This window comes from Tupaia chinensis, unplaced genomic scaffold (assembly GCF_000334495.1).
Source record: "Tupaia chinensis unplaced genomic scaffold, TupChi_1.0 Scaffold138235_1, whole genome shotgun sequence".
In the NCBI taxonomy this organism is placed as follows: Eukaryota; Metazoa; Chordata; class Mammalia; order Scandentia; family Tupaiidae; genus Tupaia; species Tupaia belangeri.
In genome coordinates this window covers 2,250,476-2,273,979 of record NW_006198133.1, presented here as the reverse complement: position 1 = coordinate 2,273,979, position 23,504 = coordinate 2,250,476, and the positions used below count along the sequence as shown (strand labels likewise).

At 44.3% G+C, this 23,504-nt stretch overlaps 1 protein-coding gene across 1 annotated transcript in view; it reads left to right on the top strand.

The window, feature by feature from the left end:
• Positions 1-23,504, top strand: part of MAN2A1 (mannosidase alpha class 2A member 1) — a 192,439-nt gene that overhangs the window by 19,356 nt on the left and 149,579 nt on the right. Inside the window, exons 2-3 of the mRNA XM_006161112.3 lie at positions 8,081-8,335; positions 11,798-11,942. Coding sequence (XP_006161174.1) covers positions 8,081-8,335; positions 11,798-11,942 — 400 coding nt within the window. The remainder of the gene's footprint in view (positions 1-8,080; positions 8,336-11,797; positions 11,943-23,504) is intronic.

Below are 23,504 nucleotides of genomic sequence, written 5' to 3'. Positions count from 1 at the left end.
TTTGTGAGGGCCCTTGTGATTAGGTTGGGCCAACCCAAATATTCCAAAAATCTTCCCATCTCAAAACTCTTACACTGATCACACCCTTTGCCTTGTAAGGTGTGGAGTCGGATTTCAGGGATGAGGACATGGGTATCTGGCTAAGCCTTATTCTTCTCACCATGCCAGGCATTATTTAAATTGGTTTGCATAATACGAACTCATTTAATCGTCCTCACTGCCCTAGGAGTAGGTACTATTAATTCTCATTTGCAGAGGAGGAAACTGAGGTTCAGAGAAGTTGTGTAACCTGACCAAGGTTACCTTGCCGTTAAGTAGAGGAACCAGAATTCAGATCTGGCTTGGCATTAGAGTCTGTCCCCGGTCCTGAGGTGCACACTGGCTCTGCAGGGCGTGCCATGCCCCGTACTTGTGTTGTAGCAGCAGCAACAAGTGGAATAACAGCTCCCTGAGTGCCCACCAGGCACCGCCCATGTGGTTCTTTCACAACCTGTCCAGGAGTGTGTTTTAGTGTCTACACTTAGCCCGGGAGCAAAGTGAGGCCCAGGAAAGTGACTTGCCCAAGTGTACACAGCTGGGAGGCGCCAGAGCCCACATGCTTACACATTAAGCCACGTTATCTTTATCTGGTGAAGCAAGTCATTAACAAGGACGGCCCTTGTGAGCTGCTGTTTTTGGTAGGCATATTCAGTGACAGTGTCAGAGTCGAGGAGGATCTTAAAGCAGAGGAGTGAGCCATTAACTCCAACAGAAGGAGATTTAAGGGAGAAAGGGTATAAATACAGGGACATAGGTCTGGAGTCTCTGACACACCCTGTCTTAGCTCACTGTTTCGTTGCTAGCAGAAGTCCCTGAGGCTGGGTGCATTTATACCCAAAACTTCCTTTACACACCCACGGTTCTGGTGGCTGGAAAGTCCAGGGTCACCGGCTTACAGCACGGCTGACAGCAGTGGGGACAGTGGGCACCTGCAAAGAGTGCACCTGGCTGATGTTTGTAACCAACTTGCGAGAACTGCCTCCTCGTGAGAGCTGGACTCCAGAGAGTCATTAACTGGTTCACGAGACCATTGCTTTTCTGATACAAACCAAGCTCTGCCTTTAGGCCTTCTCTGGGACACCGTGGAAGAATTACTTTTTCACTTGGTAACTTTGCCGTACAGTGGAGTTCCAGCATGTGAATTTTTTCTTTCTTTCTTTCTTTCTTTCTTTTGATAGTTTTTTCTATAGGGCGCCTGTGCTTTGCCAGAAAGAGAGACAGAGAGACAGAAAGCGAGAAGTCACCTCCCAGGGGGGATGGCCATGCCGCAGTCTCTTTTCCATTTTCCTCTTGGGATCTTGAGCACGCATGCACACATGCTTGGCATAAGTTTAAGCCACTGGGTCCGGGACTTGAACCATGGTCGACTACATGGGAGTCCAGCGACACAGCCATTACGCTAACTGCTGGTCCCCCAGCACATGAGTTTCTGAGGGGCATATTCAGACCATAGCACATACATACACATTGGGATAACGTGTTGCTTCTTTCGAATGTGCTACCATTGGTGGTTATATTATCAACATGTCATAATATCTCTTCTGCAATTCTCTTAACTAGAGACTTGATTTTTTTAAAGAGTTATTTAACTTTATTTATTATTATGATTTTGTAATTTGCTTTCAGACACATGCATGAGAGAGAGAATGAGAGTGAGAGAAAGCAAGCTGCCAGGTTCAGGATCCAAACTGTGGTCTGCCACTTGGGAGTCCAGGGCCTTAACCATGCCACTGGTTGGCCCCTAGACTTGATTGGGTTGATGCAGATCTTTTCTTACTGCCATGGCAGGAAATACTCCAGAATCATCTTGGGGTTCTGTTTCCAAACTCCTGCCACTACCTACATCAGGGGGAAGTCATACCCTCTGAGCCGTGCTTCTGGCTGGGGGTGAAGCCGGAAGCTGGGTTGGGCTGATCAGAGCTCCTGGTCTTGGCCATGGGGAGAGCCACGTGTGGTCCTGCGCCATGAAAGGCCTGTGCCACACGACGGGCTGCATATTCAGTCGTCCCGGATTTGTGCTAGGATGCCCTGCAGTGTTGGCACAGTGACGTCACCTAGCAGGGACTTTCTCGGAGCACCCTCATCCTCTTCATTGTACGACTGAGTCCCACCTGTCCACAGGTCCTGAATGTCATCCTGTGGCCAGATGTGGGTCAGCTTCTTTCTCATTTATCAGCAGCCTGTGAAGGCCACTCTGTTAGTTAGGGCTTTATCTCGCACTCTTTTCTGAGCTGTTTTTTGGGATGTAATGAAGATAGCTTTTCAACATTTTCTGAAATTGTTTGACTGTTGTGTTTTTATTTGTGTTGCTTTTGTCATGGCTTATGTGCCAAAAAATAAGATGTAATACTTCCTTGTCTTAGAAAAAAAATTACCTACTGTTTTTCTGTCTTTTCATCTTTTTCCCCCCAATAAATATTTGAGATCCTGCTCTGCTAGACTTTAGGGTGCAGTGATGAACGAGACACCTCCGATGCCTCTTCTCAAAATAGAGACCTATGCGGGGGTGGGGGGGAGATATGTGAACAAAACAGGCCATTGCAGTGCCGCTGAGGAGGAGCAGAAGTAAGCTGAGCTGGCCGTAACCGCAAGGACCCATCCTAGGTGAGGGGCGGGGAGGGGTACACAGAGCTGACGCTTGGGGTGAAAGTCAAAGGCTTCGGTATCAAGAGAGAACGGGTAGGGAGATCTTAGAATGGGTGGAGAGAAGCTGGCTTGGCCCTGGGGCGAGGTCAGTGTGAAGCTAAGATAGGAGAGAAAAAGGGAAAGATAATGCAGGCAGGTCCTTACTGCCTGTGGTGTCAGCTTTTTTTGTTTGCTTTTTTTATTTTTAGATTTTTGCTATAGGATGCGTGTGCTGGCCAGAGAGAGACAGAGAAAGGGGGAATGAGAAATCCCCCCCAGGGGAAATGGCCACGCCACAATCCTTTCTTCTCCATTCAGGATTTCGGGCACACGTGTGCATGTGCCCAGCGTGATTTTCAAGCAGGTGGGTCCAGGGCTTGACTGGCAGTTGGCCATGAGCGTCTAGCCCCTTAACCACCATGTCACCTGCTGGCCCCCAGGAGTTCTGATTTTAATCTAAGTGCCACAAGAAACCAGCACTGGATGCAGAGAAGGGGATTGGAGCTGAGTAGGGCAGGGCAAGTCAGTAAGAGGCTGTGTGCTGGGCGAGAGATCTCTGGCCACCTGTACCAAGCGCTTGCTCAAGAGTGCAAGAAGGAGAGTGACGAACAGGTGTTTGGAGGTGTAACGGAAAGAGCTTGGAGATAGGCTGGATGTGTGAACAGAATGAGGAAGCATCAGAGAGGAGGGTGTCCAGCTTAGGTGGGGATGGCGGCGGCGGCAGGTGCGGGGACTGGAGGCAGCTTTCTGGGAAGGGTGCGTTCCTGGACAGAAGTTCCAGACTGACGTTGGTGTCAGGGAGCATTTGACTGTATCGGTCTGGTCCTGCAGAGACAAGGTTTCCATGGGAGAATATACCAGGAACAGATGTGGGGTTTTAATCATGGAAGAGGAAGAGGGCACTGAGACTTGGTGGAGAGGTCAGAGGGCTCAGGAGCAGCCCTGGGGGGGGTTGCGTGGAGACCGGGACTTGTTAGGGGAGTTGGGCACTGGGTCATGGCGGCTGTTCTGCAAGTCCTGAGAGCCGCCCGCAGGAGGAGGGCAGAGGAGCTGGTAGCAAGGTTCAGCCCGAGACGGAAGGCCTTCGGCCCAGGGAAGCCGGTGGTGCAACTCAGTCTGTGGTCAGAGGCCCGAGAGCTCTGGAGCCGACTGGCACGTGTCCCGAAGGCTGGAGCACCCGGGGTCCTGGCGACCGCGAGCAGAAGGGGAGCAGGAGTTCACCCTTCCCTCCCTTGTGGTCCCGTCGGCGCCTCCAGCTGACTGGATGGTGCCTGCTGAGGTGAGGGCCCATCTTCTCCAGTCAGTCCACCGCTTAGCGACGGTCTCCTCTGGAGAGACCCTCTCCTGCAGCTGGCGCAGCCCGGTTCTGTTCAGACGCCACCCCCCACGTGTCCTTGTCAGCCGAAGAGGGACCGGCTCAGTGGTCACCAAAGCATCCGCGGTGCCTTTCCCAGCTACCTAAGCTTCCTCATCTGGTCAAGTCAGTACCCAAATCAACCATCCTGGGGGGTTGAGGGAAACTTGGGAGCTGCACTTTGGTTTTTTTTTTTAAGGATTTTTGTCTCAGGGCACATGCACTCACTAGAGAGAGGCAGAAAGAGACAGACGCAGAAAACGAGAAATCACCCCCACAGGGGCTGGCCACACTGCAGTCCTTCTCCACTCTCCTCCTGGGATTTTGGGCACACACTCACATGTGCCCAGCATGACTGCCAGGTTTCAGACCTGAATTGCGACCTGTCCTGGGGGAATCCAGCACCTTAAACACTACACCACCTGCTGGTCCCGGAAGCTGGACTTCTTTAGACTTAGATGGGTATAATGTTACATTGAACCTATCAGATAGAGGGAGTTGGCTATTTTTGACCTGTAAAAGCACAATTTCATATAGTTTGGTCTAATAGAATATATTACACCTTGACAATAAGTTGCTCTTAGAAGGGGAGTTTGAGGAGCAGCTTGATTATCAGTTTTTCCAAGAGCAGAGGCACTGAGCATCGAGAGACGAGGTTGTGTTGAGCAGTAGGGGTTCTTGCAAGTGGGGGAGAGATGCTCCATTCTAACAGGAAGGAGGGAGAGGAAACACAGGTTCAGCTGGAGTGATCTCAGCGACCCTGGCCCCCGTGGCTGGGGTTCTCCCCGGGCCCGTAATTACATAATATGCGTAGAGATTTAGCTGTGGATACAGACTGGTTGATTTTGTTCATAGGCCTGATCCCTTTCTACACTGTAGTAGAATACATCTGCTCTCTTAAAAGTCTTTGATACCCATGATTTTTGTTCGGTTTTTCTTTCACCAAAAGCAGAGTGCACCACATCATGACCCTCCTCCCCACCCCTTAGCAGTGCAACGCTGGCTTCCCTATAGAACTGATTAGCAAATCAGAGAACGAAGTGGCTTTCTCACAAGTGATTTTCTTGCCCTACAGAAAATCGTCGTCTTCGACATTACCATCAGTGTTCTCTGACTTGTCAGCGTCATGGAAACACTGCGATTTCTGTTTTCTGAACGCCGGCTGCATGTCCATCCTTTTCAGGCCGTACCACTGTTCTCTGTCATGTGTCAGGAACTGGCTTGTGACGTGTGTGTGTTTTAAGAATTCCAGCTGTTTGCAGGGAGACTTTATTCCCCTGCAGAATAAGTTTTGAAAATGATTTCCATTACAGCATTATGCCGACATATCCCCAGGCCACAATTTTCTCCATGCACTTAATTCAGTACAGAATTCCAGGTCCTGATCATTAATTGTATCTTTAAAGCCGCAGTGAGATTGAAGGCTGTCCCCAGCGCCTGTAGGGACTTTTTTCATGACGGGTCTCCTGTAATGTTTATTCTGAGTAATACTTTCATCACGGGGTGTGGGGCCCAGGCTATAGCGGAAATGCACGTGAGAGGAGTCCTGTTTCCTGTCAGTGTGCTCTTGTGGAATTGTAGGCCGCTTGGTTATGCACATGGTTCCAGAATGATCTTTTCCTCAACAGTGCAGAAAGATCTGGAGAAGTGTGGGCACCCCTGGATTAAAACCACAGTCATGTAATACTGTAAGATGAAACGTGTGGCATCCGTTTTTTTCCCTTTTTTTTAGTTTGTTGTAGAGCATGTGCATTCGCCAGTGAAAAACAGAGATAAAGAGAGAAGGAAAGTGAGAAAGCAACCCCCTAGGGGGGATGATGCCAGCCACAATCTGTTCTCCTCCATCCTCCTCTCGGAATTTTGAGCATGCATGCACACGCACCATTCCCGCCTTCTCCCCGGGATGCTTTTCGAGTCTCTGGGTTCAGGACTCGAACTGTTAAGTTGGCCATGGTACAGTTGCCTTACCTCTGTTATACCTACTAGCCCAACATATGTCATCTTTAAAAGCGCCAGTATTTGGGGGAGCAGACCAATAGGTGGCATGGTGGTTAAGGCACTGGACTCCTACATTGTTAGACTGGAGTTCAAATCCTGGACCTGGTGGCTTGTTTTCTCACTTTCTCTTTTTCTGTCTCTCCCCAGGGTGCCCTATAGCAAATTAAAAAACAAGAAATAAAATTGAATAGATTTTTTTTTTTAAAGCTCTGAGATTTTACTTGAAGCAGAGGTTTTATTTTATGGGAGTGTGTCACTTTACTAAGGGCAAGACCGGTCAAATGAGTGTTCTAATTCTGCTTTGGTATAAGAAGAGCTTGATTTACCATTAACCACTGCGGTGGAAATTGCAACATCATTGAAGCAGATATGTACCTTCAGTATTGGAAGTATCCAGCACACTCTCTCAGGAGTGGTTTCACAAAACCACAGTCTGCAGCATTGAGATGATGAGTGAAGAGGTCTTTCCCTTATTTCAGACAGACTTTGAAGCCACAGGGTACTCAGCACTGTACCTGACCCTCAAATACTTGCGTCTCCAGGTGGAGCTTTGGGCCATGCCAGGGCGCTCCCTCGGTCTTCCCCTGGAGATCCGCTCGTAGCCAGTGGCCGTGTGTGCTTACCAAGAAGGGATTGTAGAGAGACGCTGCCCACGGCTTTACTGATCTAGAATCTGCGAGGATGCCCTCGCTTCTGTCTCAGCCCTGAGCTAGGACGGCGCCCAGATCCCGCAGGCTGCCGTCACTGTGCTGTTTGCGCAAACTCACGTCTGTTCTCTCTTGCTGTTTGCTGGGGGAAGCGGGGCTTGTCTTGCAGAATGAGATCCGGACTACACCTGGCGCCCGTCTACTGCTGAGACACAGGCCAGCTTCCACCTTATGGTGACGTTCCTCCCCTGCAGAGGTGACAGTTGCTCTGAAGGATCACAGCTTTTTTTTTTTTTTCCTTTTCGAGAGGTTTTTGCTATAGGACACGTGCACTCACCAGAGAGAGAGAGAGACAGAGACAGAGAGATAGAAAGTGAGAAGTCATCCCCAGCAGGGGGATGGCCATGCTGCAGTCCCTTCTCCTCCATTCTCCTCTCGGGATCTTGGACATGCACGCACACGTGCCCGGCGTGAGTTTAAGCCACCGGGTCTGGGACTCAAACCACAGTCGACTACGTAGGAGTCCAGCGACATAGCCATTCCACCAACTGCTGGTCCTAGGACCACAGCTTTGGTGTGGAGGGGACACTTCCGTCTCAGTTACTGAAGTCTTGCAGTAATAGGAAAAGCAGTCTGAATGACGAACCGTGTGGTGTTTTGGGAGCTGCCGTGCTAATAATAATTAGGAGTTGATGATTTTTTCTGCAGATGCTATTTCTTAGTGAGGACTGGCCACGAGTGCTAGTGGATTGAAATCACATGATCTTTTCATTTACATTTCTTGACTCTTGTGAGTAATTTGAGTCGATATACTTGAATTCCAAGTCTCATACCTGAATATAATATGTACATGGTAACTCTGGAGGCCCAGGTATCTATTAGGACCAGGCTTGGGGGAATAGAAAATATACCCCCATATGTTCTGGTCCTTCTGTTACACCAGTTTAAAAGCAGGGGACAGCAGGTAGCATAGGGGTCAATGCATTGAATCCTACATGGCTGACTTCACGATTCGAGCCCCAGACCTGGCAGCTTGAAAACCCGCCGGGTGCATGTGCGTGTGTGCCCAAAATCCTGAGAGGAGAGTGGAGAAGAGGTTGTGGTGTGGCCATTCCCTTGGGGCATGATTTCTCGCTTTCCCTCTCTCTCTGGTGAGCACATATACCCGATGGGAAAAATGGAACGATAAAGTGACTAAGCCAAGTTTGGCCATGGAGATGTTCTGTAAGTCGGTGTTCAGCCCTGCAGCTGTTCACGCTTGCTGCGATCTCTCTTACAGAAGTGGAAAGGGGCAGGCTAAGTGACTGCCCTCTTGGGCAGCCATGTAATTTAAATAAAAAACATAAAGAAAGAAGTGTGTGTCTCAGCAGAGCTGCGTGCGTGTTTCATACAGCTGTCTCCTTCTTTTTAACTGTAGGGCCAGCTCTCAATGTTGCAAGAAAAAATAGACCATTTGGAGCGTTTGCTAGCCGAGAACAATGAGATCATCTCAAATATCAGAGACTCGGTCATCAATCTGAGCGAGTCAGTGGAGGACGGCGCGAAAAGTTCACAAGGCAATTTCAGCCCAGGTGCTGGCTCCCGCCTTCTGCCGTCACAGCTGTCCCTCCCGGTCCACCCCGAGGACTGTCATTTTGCCACACGCAGTGGCAGTCAGCATTCAGATGTGCAGGTAAGGCGCCCGTGCGTGAAGCATCACGGGCTTTCTGTTCTGTTCTGTTTTTAGGTCTGATCTGGTGTCTGTTCTAACTGGGTAAGTTGCTTCAACTCTCTGGACTCCTATTTCTCTCGTAAAGGAATTTGATGAGTCACAAATTACTCGCATTCTTGTAGTGGTAAAAATGTCTAATTCTCTTACAAGTCTATGCGCATGAGAATATGACTATTCCATATACATTCCAGGCCTTATTTTTTATTATTACTATTTTTTGATAATTTTTTGCTATAGGGCGCATGTGTCCACCGGAAAGACAGACAGAAAGCGAGAAATCACCCCCCAAGGGGGATGGCCACGCCACAATCCCTTCTCTTCCATTCTCTCAGGATCTTTGTCACACACGCACACATGCGCCCGGCGTGAGTTTAAGCCGCCAGGTCTGGGACTCGAACTGCGGTTGACTACATGGGAGTCCAGCAACATAGCCATTACGTCAACTCTTGGCCCCTCCAGGCCTTATTTTTTGTAATAGTTCAAAATCTATGGAGTTTTACATTTTTGGGGAGGTGTTTTCTTACTGTCCTTTGGAACACATAAGTAAAATTCCACTCTTACCAAATATAGGTTACATGTTGTTAGTTTTCATGCAGTGTGCTGTTAGTTTTTATATTATTATTATTTGCACAGTGTCCCCTTGCTTAGAGGGAAGGGTGCACTCTGGAGCTCGATTTCCATGGCGGGAGCTGTTGACTCCGCATGGTCTCTGAGCACGTGAAATGTGGCTAGTTTGCTGAGATGCGGCATCAGTGTAATCTCTACACAGAGTGTAATAGTAAATACACAAATGCCTTGTATTGTTATTTGTGTAATAGTATACAGAGTATGTCAGGCTTCCTAGGCTCAATGTTTTCATTCTTTTTATATTGACTCTTGTTGGAATGGTATCATTTTGGGTAAATGGGTTTAAATAAAATATCTCATTAAAATTAATTTCGGGACAAGCAGATACACAAATGGTTATATCGCTGGACTCCCACGTAGTTGGTGCGGTTCGAGTCCGGGACTCTGACGACTTAAAACTCATGCTGGGAGTGTGTGTGTGCCCAAGATCCCGAGAAGAGAATGGAGGAGAAGGGATTGTGGTGTGGCCATCTCCCTGGGGGGTGATTTCTTGCTTTCTGTGTCTCTCTGTCTCTTGGTGAGCATATGCGCTTTGTAGTAAAAATCTTTACTAAAAAAATTAATTTCATCTGCTTGTTATTATCAGAAAATTAAAAATTAAGTGTTTAGTTTGCTTTATGCTTCTCTTAGTGCCATTCTGAAGGATAACGAAGTTACAAACCAGGGTCAGAAAGGCTTCTTTCTTTCTTAACCTCAAGGTCTGTCACTCATATTGGCTCTGCTGTGTAAATTGGCAGAAGGCTAGGTTTAATCTTGTGCCTTAGACCAGAAACTGGCACTTCGTGTGGGAGCCTGCAAGGTATGTATTTGAAAGATGAACATAATGTGTTGGCTTCTCACCCTGGCTTTTGAATAGGCCTTTTCTCTTGAGACCAGGGAACATGATATGGTCTTGAGGCCCTGGTTCACAGGCCAGGCTGGAAGCGGGGCTCAGGGGAGCTGGCCAGGCCTTGCACCTGTAATCTTAGCAGCTAGCGTGTGACCACGTTCGGAAAGGATCTGAATCTGTGCTTGCAGGGATAGAAGTTCCCGTGAGGCTTGGCTTTATTGGGGTTTCATTGAGTATCTCTTAAGTCCCTGTCCTGTCACCTAAGCTAAGGGAACAGCAAAGCCTGTGTGTGTGTGGTCACACCTGACCTGGGCAGAAGGGAACTGGAGAGCAACCATGGAAGGAAGCAGAGTGAGGCAGGAGGGTACTGAATCAGCTTCAGGTCCAAAGAAAGTGCCAGAAGGACTAGCAGGGACTAACGAATTCTCCTGCTCAGCTGCTTCCCAGAGAGTACGGCTCATCCTTATGAAGGCTGAATTTTATTTACTAACGTCATTAATTCCATAGGAAGATATATTGCCTTAAAGTACTTTGTAATCATTTTTATATAATTTATTTGATACTTAAATTTTTTTGTAACCCACTTATATATTAATTAGGATCTATTTTTTGCAGCCTCATTTTAGCATTTTCTAAATTTTATAGTTTCACTAAAGATTGGTTGTGTTCTTTGTCACATGTGGTTTATAGAGATATGAAGAATAAAAGTAAAGTTTAAAACTTTTTCGACAGTATTTTTTCTTTGTGCTCAAATATATTATTAACATTAGCTAGAAGAACTATTGCATTGGAAAAACAGAAAATATTTGGATACTTAATAGTGGAACATCACTTAAAAAAATCCATTTTTAAATGATTATACCTAGTTGACCCTGTTGTAGTTTTATTTTTAGAATAACAGTGATAAACATGGAGCTGGCCCTGTGGTCTGGTGGTTGGGGGAGTCAGTCCCATATGGCCAAACTCCACTCAAAACCTGGCCCAGTGGCTTGAAAACCACGTCAGGCACTTGTGTATGTGTAGCCCAAACCCCGACAGGATGGAAAAATGGAGAAGGCGTCGTGGTTTGATCACGCCCCACGTCCCACTGGGGGCTTGCTCCCCCATCTGTCTTTCTTGGTCAAGGGCACATGCGCTCTGGTAATTAAAAAAAGGAAAAGATAAACATATATTGAATAAATTGGAAAAAGCTACAGTTGCATTTTCACTCAGGTATAGATTTTTTTAACTTAATTTATTATTTATTTCAATTTGACTAGAGAGAGGATGGTGTGTCAAATTAAACCCGAACCACGATTGGCCATGTAGGAGTCCAGCTCCCTCAACCACCATGCCACCTGCCAGCTCCATTCAGGTATACACTTTAAAAACACTTGAAATCAGTTATACAATAAAGACAACTCAAATGAAGTAAATTATTTTTATTACTGTATTTGAAAATGCCTACTTGGTTAAAGTCAAATTTCATGAGAAATTTTTTATTCTTTCTTTCTTTCTCCCCTCCTCCCCATAAGGGTGCATGTGCTTGCTGGAGAGAGAGAGAGAGAGAGAGAGAGAGAGAGAGAGAGAAAGTGAGAAATGACACTCTCCTGGGGGAGGGAATGGCCACGCTACAATCCCTTCTCCTTCATTCTCCTCTTTTTCTATAAATTTCCATTATATTGTGTTGGCAGTAAAGTAGGGAGGAAAGAATTGAGTGAAATTCCTTTTTATTAGATGGTGAGGGGAGTGGGTGAGATGATCAGGACAGTTCTCCGTAGCAGTCGTGTTTCAAGCCTCTGAATGGGGAGCGAATGTTTTCTGCCTTAAACTTTTCAATTCATAGCCGCAGAAATAGGCTTATTTTTTAAAACTATGTATGTTCAGTGCAGCAGCTAGTAAAAGTTACTTTTAAGCAGAGGTTTACCGGCATTAAGTTTAAATTAATAATGGTCAAACTTTAATTTCTTTTTTTTTTATAATTTTAGATGTTGGATGTTTACAGTCTAATTCCTTTTGACAATCCAGATGGTGGAGTTTGGAAACAAGGATTTGACATTACATATGAGAGTCACGAGTGGGATGATGAACCCCTTCAAGTCTTTGTGGTGCCTCATTCCCACAATGACCCAGGTAAAATTTGCACATCAAAAAACACTAGAGGTTATCAAACTCCTAGACCCAGAGTCTTTAATGAGAATCTGGTTCAGTTCTCCAATGTTGAGACACTGCTCTCTGTGGGTTAACAGTAGCATATTCATTTTATGTGTCAGTGTATCTTAGCGTGCTTCTTTCCTCAATGTATTGGTCATGCAAGAGTAATACTTGTATAGTATGAAACAGTAATAAACACAAGAAAGGTTTAACTTTGGGGATAAAAAGTTGTACACAGATGAGGTACTGATAGTTCATTTTAGTTACTTCTTATAAACTATTATATGGAAGAATTATTTTGTGTTCAGAAACTACTTTAGAAATAAACCAACAAAATATACCCAGAATGCTCATGAGGTCTGAGCCTTCCTCTGGAGCTGAAGATTTTTTTTTAAATGATAAACAATTTACAGTTTCTGTCTTTCTCTCACTGTCGCTCTCTCTCTCTCTTTTTTTTTTTTTTTTTTTTTTTTTGTTGAGAGGTTTTTGCTATAGGGCGTGTGCACTCGCCAGAAAGACAAGAGACAGAGAGACAGAAAGCGAGAAATCATCCTCCAGGGAGGATGGCCATACTGCAATCCCTTCTCCTCCATTCTCCTCTCAGGATCTTGGGCATGCACACACACATGCCTGGCGTGAGTGCAAGCCACTGACTGGGTCCGGGGCTTGAACCGTGGTCGACTACATGGGAGTCCAGCAACATAACCATTATGCCAACTGCTCATCCTGTCTCTCACTGTCTTTCTTTCAAGAGATAAGTACCCATGGCAGGACTGGCGATGCTGTGATGCCTTGCTCCAGCCTGCCAGCAGGATCACAGGCATGCGCCCCTGTTTCTGGTATGTCAGGTTGGCCTGGGATCTGAACCCGCCACTCTCATGTGGCTGCAGCAGAGTGCAGTGGTGCATAACTGTCACCTGTGCCATTATGGCTGGCTAGATTTTTTTTTTTTTCTAATAATCTTTGCATTCACTTATTGAGTGAAGTAGGTTAAGAGCCACTTGTAATATTTAAATTGTTCTCTTTTTCTCTTTCTGCCAATCATACATTGTTTAACTCTTGTCACTTAGTTGGGCATGTGATGTGATTCCATTGTATAATCTTCCTTGTAGGTCTATAAATACACTTCAAAATGTGTCTTGCAAATCCTCCATGTATGAAACTCCCTGCTACTACTTTCTGACTTTTTATAAAATATCTTTATTATATTTTCCCTTTTTTTTTAAAGAATTATCTTATTTAACTTCATTTATTTATTCATTTTATTTCATATTAATTTGACCAGAGAGGAACAGAGTGAGAGCGAGAGAGAGAGAAAGCGAGAAAGCAAGCCACCAGGTCCAAGACTCAAACCATGGTCAGCCATGTGGGAATCCAGCACCCTTAACCACCACGCCACCTGCCGACCCATAGTTTCCCTTTTCTACCATCCTTATTTTTCACTAATCTCATTTCTTATTATTCTATAACATGGGCACTGTAGTAATACAATGTATGATTTTCTAGGCAAGATAGCAAATGTTTTATATTACAGTAACCTCGCAGGCTACGGCCACAATTCATTACGAAGGTGTTACCAGTTTTCCAAGGTCACCCAGATTGTAAAGATGTGGGAGAGCGCTGGTTGTTGCCCACCACTCATGAAGAACTGGAGACATGGACACAGAGAAGAGATAGCAAAGCAAAGCTTATTGAAGGAGAGAACAACTCTCAGGCAGGGAGGGGTCCTAGAAAATGCTTTGCTGGGACCAGCAGTTAGCGTAATGGCTATGTCACTGGACTCCCATGTAGTCTACTGCAGTTCACATCTGGATCCGGTGGCTTAAAACTCACGCCGGGCACGTGTGCATGTGTGCCCAAGATCCCAAGAGGATCAGGGAGGAGAAGGGATGATGGCGTGGCCATCCCCCCTGGGGGGTGATTTCTTGCTTTCTGTCTCTCTGTCTCTCTCTGTCTGTCTGGCGCACACGCCCTATAGCAAAAAACCTCTCAAAAAAAATTAATAAAAATAAAATAGAAAATGCTTTGCCAAGAAGGAACTGAGGGAGGGGTTTTTTCCTTGGTCAGCAGGGGCTTTGTTCTGGCTTGTTCTCAGGAGGCGTTTGTGCATGCGTGCCCTTTGTGGTGGGCGTCACATGTTAGATGGGTCCAGTGGTTCTCCTAATTTTGGAATGGGCACAAAGGTCATGAGACTCCCTTTATCTAAAAACTTTTGACTGTAAAAAAGCATTGCCAGCTTCCTGGAATGTGGTAAGACGTGGAAAAAGCCTTTGCTGTATTAGCTGTAGGTCAGTCATTGGGTCTGCTGCAAGCCGTTTCCTGTGAGCAGGCAGTTCAGTGAGAGTGGAGCTGCTGCTGAGCTGTGGGGTCTCCATCTTAAAACTTCACCATTTTGTGATTCCATTTTGGGCCTATACCCTAACCATATTCTTAGGGTCTCTGTCTCCTACCTCAGGAAGGGACACAGGACTGCTTCCTTATCAGCTTGCCTGGATTTTCCACTGGAGTGAATTGGAAGGCAGAGAACACGTGTCTCCTGTGAAACTGTCTACACTGCCTGGGCAAAGCTGGCGTGTGGATAGTAATCCATATGCCTGCAATACGGAGGGACTGCTCTGAGCTGTCTCCATGCCCCTCCACCATGCACACACCCCGCAAGCACACACACCAGACTTGCACAGATGCACATATGCACAGATGCATGTACTTCACAGCACTTTCGCTTCGTCTTCTCAGTAGGCCTACTATGCGCTCAGGAAGGCCTAGAACTGTTATTAAATGCCATGTTGCGATTGCTGTTGAGTTAAATAAGTTAGCGAACTACTGCACCTGACTCTCTAGACTAGGCTAGACGTTTGACTTACTCCCTGGCCTGTGCATTTCTTTAACTCCCTCCTTCCTGATGGTGACTTGTTTTCTATGCCAACAAAAGACAATATTAAGCCCTTTGGGGCAGGAATGGCCTTTGCTTTTTGTTTTTTGTTTGCGCCTTTGTTTGTTTACATTACATGAGTGATGGTTGCCGCAGTTAGTCCCTGTTTTGTGAGGGGGCATTCATAATTACTGTCCTGTCTGTAGTAAGTCAATCTGTGCCAACAGCAACCGCAGTTGAATGTTTTTAAGTAAAAGATGTTAACGACCCTTACCCTTAGGCCCTTATTACCTGAGGAAAAACTAGTGGTCAGAAAAAGACATTTTAAAGCTAAAGCAGTTTTTGCTATTAAGCAAAATGCTAGAGAAAAGAACTTGCTAACTTTTCTTAATTTTCACTTTTCCTTAACAAAAGTAGAATTGATAAACTGCATCTGTGAAAAGCGAATCAGTCAGATCATGAGAAACCAGTCTTTGAAAAGGGGGAAAAAAAGTATGCACACACATTCCAAGTCAAACTGTGACTCTGTAATGGGAAATCTTTGTATAATACTCCTAAATGAATGTGCAATTAGGCAGTTTACTTTCTAAATGAGATTTATAGAGATTTGTTTGCATTTTGTGCAACAACAATTTAAGATAAGCTCTAGCTCGATAGTTTGTTTCATCAGTGGGTTTTGGCTATTGGGGATAGCAATATTTGAAATAGATTTTTTTTCAAAGTTCATTTCTTCAGAGAGAGAAAGGAGGAAGGGGGAGGAGAGGAGAGAGCTGGGCACCCTCAGCAGGGCCCTCACGCCGCAGCCCAGCCTCAGCCTGCCCTGGTTTTGGCACACGTTCACACATGCCGTGTGCGCATGGGGAGACGTCGCTGTGTGAGCCCAGAACGGTCCCCCATCGGCCCAGCATCGCTGTGTCATGTCACCGTGCCACCGTGATGTGCCTGAAGTAGAATTTTAAGAGTCCTATAGTTAGTTGCCTAAGTACAAGAATTTGATTGCTATGTTTTTATATATACCTAGCATCCTCAATCCACAAATCCAAAATTTAAAACGCTTCAAAAGCCAAAACTTTTTGAGCCCCTGCAAGTGGACAGTTCCACACCTGACCCAATGTGGTGGGGTGTAGCCGAGATGCAGCAGTACCAAACAGGACTGGGTCAGCTTACCTCAGGCTGTGTGTGTAGAATGTCTGAGACATAAATGAGTTTGTAGTTCCTCTTAGATCCTGTTCCCAAGATGTTTCATTATGTGTGAGGGGTCTTCAAAAAGTTTGTGGAAAATATGTATTATGAAAATAGAATGTATAAATTTTAAAACTATCTCGCACCAAAAATAAACTCATTTTCAATTCTTTTTTTTTTTTTACAAACTTTTGAATTCCCCTTGAGGATATGCAAATATCCCCAAATCGGAAGAAAATCCCAAATTCAAAACACTTCTTGTCCCAAGCATTTCGGATAAGGGATCCTCAACCCATATAGACATTTTTCCTTTTGAACTGAGTTGGTAATATTCTAGGAGAAAAGGTAAATTTCAAAATATGTTTGCATCTTAATAAAAAATGTAACTGTCTTCTTCCAATCTATAAGGACATATAATAGCTGTCATACAATATTTAAATGGTTTTCATGAATTAACACAAAATTGGTTGGAAAGGAATTGTTAGGTGAATGCTGATAACTTTGTATGGTTATGCTTATGAAAAGTTTTGAATCATAGACCATGAAATTAAATGTTAGTTGATTTTGAATTCCCCTTGAGGATATGCAAATATCCCCAAATCGGAAGAAAATCCCAAATTCAAAACACTTCTTGTCCCAAGCATTTCGGATAAGGGATCCTCAACCCATATAGACATTTTTCCTTTTGAACTGAGTTGGTAATATTCTAGGAGAAAAGGTAAATTTCAAAATATGTTTGCATCTTAATAAAAAATGTAACTGTCTTCTTCCAATCTATAAGGACATATAATAGCTGTCATACAATATTTAAATGGTTTTCATGAATTAACACAAAATTGGAAAGGAATTGTTAGGTGAATGCTGATAACTTTGTATGGTTATGCTTATGAAAAGTTTTGAATCATAGACCATGAAATTAAATGTTAGTTGATTGATACATGTTCATGTTGTATTTAATAAGCTGATTAAAACACAATTACAGCACCTTTGTATCTACAATCTTAATTCTTTGCTTCCCACTAGTTAAAGTGCTGGAATATTTAGTTAATTTTCCTTCAAAGAAATCACTGTGTGTAGAGAGAAGATAAGGTATGCTAAACGGAAGGTTGGACAGCATATTGTTAGTTAAGCAATTTGTCAAATGAGTGTTAGAAAATAATCCCCCATGTGGTATGACTTCAGAAAGGTAGGAAGACCCAGGCCCAGGAGTTAACTGGAAAATGTTACTGTATTTGCAGCTCTTTTGCGGAGCTTTTTTTTTTTTTTTTTTTTTTTTTATTGGAGAGCTTATTGCTATAGGGCGTGTGCGCTCCCTAGAAAGACTGAGAGAAAGCGAGAAATCACCCTCCAGGGGGGGATGGCCACGCCGCAATCCCTTGTCCTCCATGCTCCTCTCAGGATCTTGGGCACACACGCACATGCACCCAGCGTGAGTTTAAGCCACTGCGTCTGGGACTCAAACCACAGTCAACTACATGGGAGTCCAGCGAAATAGCCATTACGCTAACTGCTGTTCTCTTGCAGAATTTTTTTTTTTTTTTATTTTTTTAAATTGATTCTATGAGTGATTAGGATTTAGTACCTTTTTTTGGGTAAAACTAAGAAAAAAGATTTTTGTATTATTATGGTAATTTGACAAGCAGTATTTATATAGTCTTATTCTAAAAGAATTTATAGAAAGAACAGGGCCAGTTCGTAGTGTGGTAGCTAAGCTGGCTGGATCTCCCAGGACGACTGCACAGTTCAAGTCTCAGACTTGGTTGCTTGAAAAACATGCCAGGTGCATGTGTGTCCAAAATCTCCAAAGGGGAAATGAAGGAGAGGAGGGATTGCAGTTTGATCATCCCTCATGGAATCTCTTTCTCTCTCCCCAGCAGGCGTACACACCTAATTTAAAAAATACAAAAACAAAACACCTCACAAAAAAGATAAAAAGATCACAATGTTATGTTATTTTCAAACACTTCTTTTCAAATGCTGTCAAGTATGAGGGGATTCCAGAGCAGTTTGGACAGCCATGGTTGGCTGAGGTCTGTAAGAATGGCAGTGGAGACTGAAGCCAGGCTGCCTCGGCAGCCCCTGATTGGAGTGAGGTGTTCAGTCCAGGCAGAGGTTATGGGGGGAGGGGGTTCTTCACACAGCTCATGGAAGCCAAATAATATGAAAAGAACTATAATGGATTTCCTGGTTTCGTATCAAACTAAACTTGTACTTCCCTGGAAACTGTTTCTTTTTCTTTTCTTTTCTTTTTTTTTTTTTAAGGTTTTTGCTTTAGGGTACAGGCACTCGTTAGTGAGAGAGACAGAGAGAGGGAAAGTGAGAAATCACCACCCCCCTCCAGGGAGAATAGCCACACTGCATTCTCTTCTCCATTCTCTTCCGAGGATTCGGGGCTTACACGCATGCCCAGTATGAATTTTAAAACACTGGGTCTGGGCTTCGAACCATGGTTGGCCTTGTGGAAGTCCAGTGCCTCAACTACCACCCCACCTGCTGGCCCCTCTGCAAGCTTTCTGAATTACCCTTGTATGTAGCCATAATTTTAGGAGTACTTTCTGCAGTTTATCTTCTAAGGGAAGAAATGGATCCCTGTTCCTTTGGCATGATGGGGAATGTAAGTTTCTGAAGGTAAAATAGTATGAGGAAGCTCCGAGACCTAGCATCACGGGAGTGCCAGGTTATCATCACGTGAGTCCCGGGTCTGTTACTTTTTTTTTTTTTTAATATTTTTAAATGTATTTTTATTTATATTTACATTTTATTCCATTACAATTTGTTTTTATTTTACATTTTTCCACAAATATTTACTTTACATAGCAAAGAATTTTAGCTCATACTCCATCATTCTTGACAGTTTACAACTTTCAGAGTTTCAAAATACTGAATTTTAAAGATAATGTTCAAAATATGTCTTATAATTTTGTATAATTTTATGACTCTATAACAACAGAAGCAGTATGGTAGGTCTGTTATTTTTTACTTGTGTCATCCTTTCCGGGACCCTGAACGCTTGTCCTTCAGCCCCATTTCACAGGTGAAGGCAGTGAGGCTCAGGTCGGCTATAGTCATTGTTCCGAGTCAGCCCATTACGAGTTCTTAGAGGCTGGTGCACTTTCAGTTCTGGTCTGTGCTGTCCTGAAACGTGCTCTTTCACTTACCACACTGCCGCCCAGCCTGCTTCGTTTTATTCATTCAATGCCCTTTTTTTTCTTCTTGCTTTATGTGACCTGACCTTCCCACGGGGGGGTGCTTTCTCACTTTCTCTCTCTCTCTGTCCTTCCGCATCTCCCTCTCTCTGTCTTGTGAGTGCACGTGCTCTCTGGCAAATTAAAAAAAAAAAAAAAAGTTAAATTTGTACGTGTCTCTCTAGAATTCTGTTTTTAGAAGATATCTAAAATTTGTGTACTCAAATTTCTTTTTAAAGGATGAAAATCCAGATGGTTTGGGCTCACTTTGGGCTTCATTCCTTAAGGAGTACATATGCTAAGTAGATCCCGAAAGATGTAGTGATCATTAATTGATTCCTGTCCTCCCAGTTATCTTCCTCTGCCCTGCAAGCCTGGGGGCTTCAGGGCTTGCCCGTGTCCTGGTAATGAGAAGGGTCTTCAAAAATGTCACAGGAAATGTAGATAAGGAAAAAACTATCCAGAGGTTTCAAAATTGTTTTGACATAAAAATGAACCTATCCTTGAATTCCAGTTTTCCAGAAATTTCTTGAAGTGCCCTTATTACAAATAGTTCCTGAAAGCTAGGGCATTTACTATGTTCCTGGTTCTGTCCTAGGCATTTTCAGGCACTGATTCTGTTAGTCCTCCCAGCCTTTGTGACACGGTCTGGTGACCGCCCTCATTTCACAGATGAGAAAGCTGTGGGAGAGAAGTACTCAGTTTGTGGCAGGGCTGGGGTGAACCCAGGAGATGGGGCTCCAGCGGCAGCACCAATCATTCTGTGCTGTCACAGCGCCCTCTGCAGGCCGCACTCTGAGGCCTCAGGCACAGCATCTAGGAGGAGGGGCTTGTTTCCTCCCCAAATACTATATGCTTCCGCAATACCAATCATAAAACCGAGATTTATTAAGTCTTGCAAAAGTACACACCTCACTGCACTATTTCCGATCCTTTTTCTCTTTGGATTTTCTGGTCTATACTTATTGAAATGGATGTCTCTGTCCTTAAGTACTACATTAGTACATGAAATGGTGAGTGGTTTTTCTCATTGCTATATTTTTTACAATTAGGACATGAATTAGATGCAGGATTTCCCAACCATTAAAGTGATTTCTTCTAGAAACTCTAATAACTTGCCCAGTATTGGTCTGACTGTAAGGTGAAGTAGCCCCTCCGTGTACCTAAGCGTAACCCATCACAGGAAGTCACTTGTTCTTCTAACCATGGCGTTCATATTATAGATACTTTTTTTCATTATTTCTAGTCACCAAGCTCAGTTTGGGGAAGACTTCTTAGGCCTGAAGTATCCTCGGCCAGTATTAGATACTCATAGATGGCACTCCAGCAAAGGAGGGACATAACTTCCTTCCTGCAGAGTTAGAGATTATTGTAGTGGCTGATCTCACAGTTCCAGGTGTCAGATATCAAGGTGCGCAAGGCTTTTACAGGGCACTCAGGAAACCAGAACAGTGAGGGTCACAGTTGACATCATGCCCGCCCAGCTGCAGAGCGAACAAAACCCAGCATCCTGATGGTAGTGCAGAGAGATTCTCGTGTCTGTAGTTTCCAGTGACAACATCTTCCGCGGATTCAAAAAGCGCTCGGTTTCAAACAGCCTAATGGAAGTGAAGCTGATATGCTCAGAAAACTATCAGATGACGCTGAATCATCTGGAAAAGAGGTTAGAATAAGGTTAGAATATTTTAGAAATCTGAGTTCAAAAGCATTTTAGACAAACCAGCAGGAGCATAGCTTCCCAGAGACTCCTAGGTCTTTGGATCTTTGAGCTTCATCCTTCTTTTTTCCTTTTTTTTTTTCCTTTTTTTTTTTTTTTACCACAGGACTTGTGTGCCAAACAGACAGAGGGAAAGTGAGAAATCACCTCTCAGGAGAATGGCCATGCCACAGTCCCTTCTCCATTCTCCTCCTGGGATTTTGGGCATGCGCCAGCATGAGTTTCAAGCCACTGGGGACTCAAATCGCAGTCCGCCACGTGGGAGTCCAGAGCTTTAGGCACCTTGCCACCTGCTGGCCCCCAGCTTCATCTTTTACTCTCTCTTTTTTATAACTCTCACAGAAACTTTTGTTGGTTATGAAGTCCTCTTCGTTTTCCCTCCTTAGTCTCTAATTTTCCTCCATCTTTTTTCACTGTAATCTGTAACCCCTTTTTTAAAAGCAGAATTATTGTAAAAGTTTCATTTCCTCTTTTTCTCTGTTCTACTTTGCCTTTTTAGACGATGTATTACACTGTTGTTTGTCCATTTTTGAAAAAATGCATCAGAAAATCCTAACTTCCTTCCTCCCGTGTTTTCATATGAAATGGGCGGGGCTAGACAGCTGTCATGACGGTCCCTCACTTCTGTGTTTCTCACTGTGTTTCCAGCATGTTTTCTGCAGTGCAGCCGCACCCTTCTGCCTTTGCTCCCTGAAATGAATCCATACTTCCATGGGTTGGTGTCTTCCCTCTGCTCTCCCTCTGTTGGAATCTAGTATCCTTTCTGTCTCTGCCGGTGACGACTCATCTTAGGGCTCCTCTTCTGTTCTTCTGCTAGGACCTGACCATTTCTTCATTCCCACAGCGTTTTCTTCGTGTTTTTATGGTGGAGTCAGTTTCACTTAGCTTTGCTTTATTGCTCTGCCCTTATTAGATGCTCAGTACATGTTTGAAGGAAGAAACCAGAACATTAATTAAAATTCTTTCACAGTTTATCGGGGGAAAAACAAGCTTAACTTATAATAGAAATGTTGGAATAAAATTTAATCGACATATTTGAGTAATACAACTGAGATTGTACGTCACTCCTTAAATGTAAGACTGGAGTTTGCAGTGGAAGATTGAGGGTTAGCAAGTGACGCAGGAGACCTGTTGGTTACTTGTTGCTAGAGAGCAACTTAATCACGAACTCAGAGAGCTTTCTTGTTTGTTCTTTTTTTAAAAAATTTATTTATTATTTCTTTTTATTTAAATTTATTTATTTATTCATTTGTTAATTTCAGTTAGACCAGAGAGAGACAGAGAGAGAGAGAGAGAGGAAGTGGGAAAGCAAGCCGCCAGGTCCGGGACTCGAACCATGGTTGGCCATGTGGGAGTCCAGCGCCTTTAACCACCACGCTACCTGCTGGCCCCAACTTTTTTTTTTTTCTTAATGAGCCTTGCTTATATTCATTTTTAGATGTGAAATTATCACTTTTTTTTTTTTTTTTGGAGAGGTTTTCGCTATAGGGCGCATGTGCTCGCCAGACAGACAGACAGACAGAGAGACAGAAAGCGAGAAATCACCCCCTGGGGGGATGGTCACGCTGCAATCCCTTCTCCTCTCGGGATCTTGGGCACGCACGCACACGCACCCAGTGTGAGTTTTAAGCCACCGGGTCCGGGACGCGAACCATGGTCGACTATGTGGGAGTCCAGCGACATAGCCATTACGCTAACTGCTGGTTCCCAGATTATCACATTTTGATAGAAATAACTTAAAGCATAAATTTGAAGTTTTAAATGGTTATTAATACATTACTTTATCTACATATAATTATTTTTGATTCAAAATCTTGTCATGTTTTCTCAAAAGTTGGTGCTTCTTTGACTTTCGAGTGGAATTAATTATTCAATAAAAATATTATTTCTGTAGCAATTAAAACCATAGCAGTGTAATAATGCTTTGAGGGTAGGTGTCTACCTAGGGATACTCAAATCTTCTTAGGCCTGACAGAGCCTTTTTATTTTATTTTACTATTTTTTTCAGTTGTTACAGTGCTCGTGTGCTTGTCAGAGAGGAGGTGAGAAAGCATGCCTCCCCCAATGTGGGCTGGGTATCGGGAGCGGGTGAGGCCACAATCCATTTTCCTCCCTTTCTCCATCCAGTCAGGATATGGGGGCAGCATGCACACACACTCGGCATGCTTCTCAAGCCCCTGGGGCTGGGATTTGAACCCTGGTCGCCCATGTAGGATCCTGGTCCTGATGTACCACACTTAACTGTTCTAAGCCCTGACAGTCTTCTAAGATATTAGTGTTGGGGGGTCAGCAGATATAGTGGTGGTTAAGGCACCAGACTCCCACATGACGGACTGTGGTTTGAGTCCCAGAACTGGTAGCTTGCTGCTTTCTCACACCATCTCTCTCCCTCTCTCTGCTCAGATTGAAGAATAATACAGAAATAAAGTAAAGTAAATAATAATTTTTTTAAAAATCAAGGTTGAAAAACTTAAAAGACTGGACAAAAATGATTAGGTTAGAATCAGACCAGAGAGACCAGCAGTTAGCGTAATGGCTATGTCTCTTGACTCCCATGTAGCCGACTGTGGTTCAAGTCCTGGACC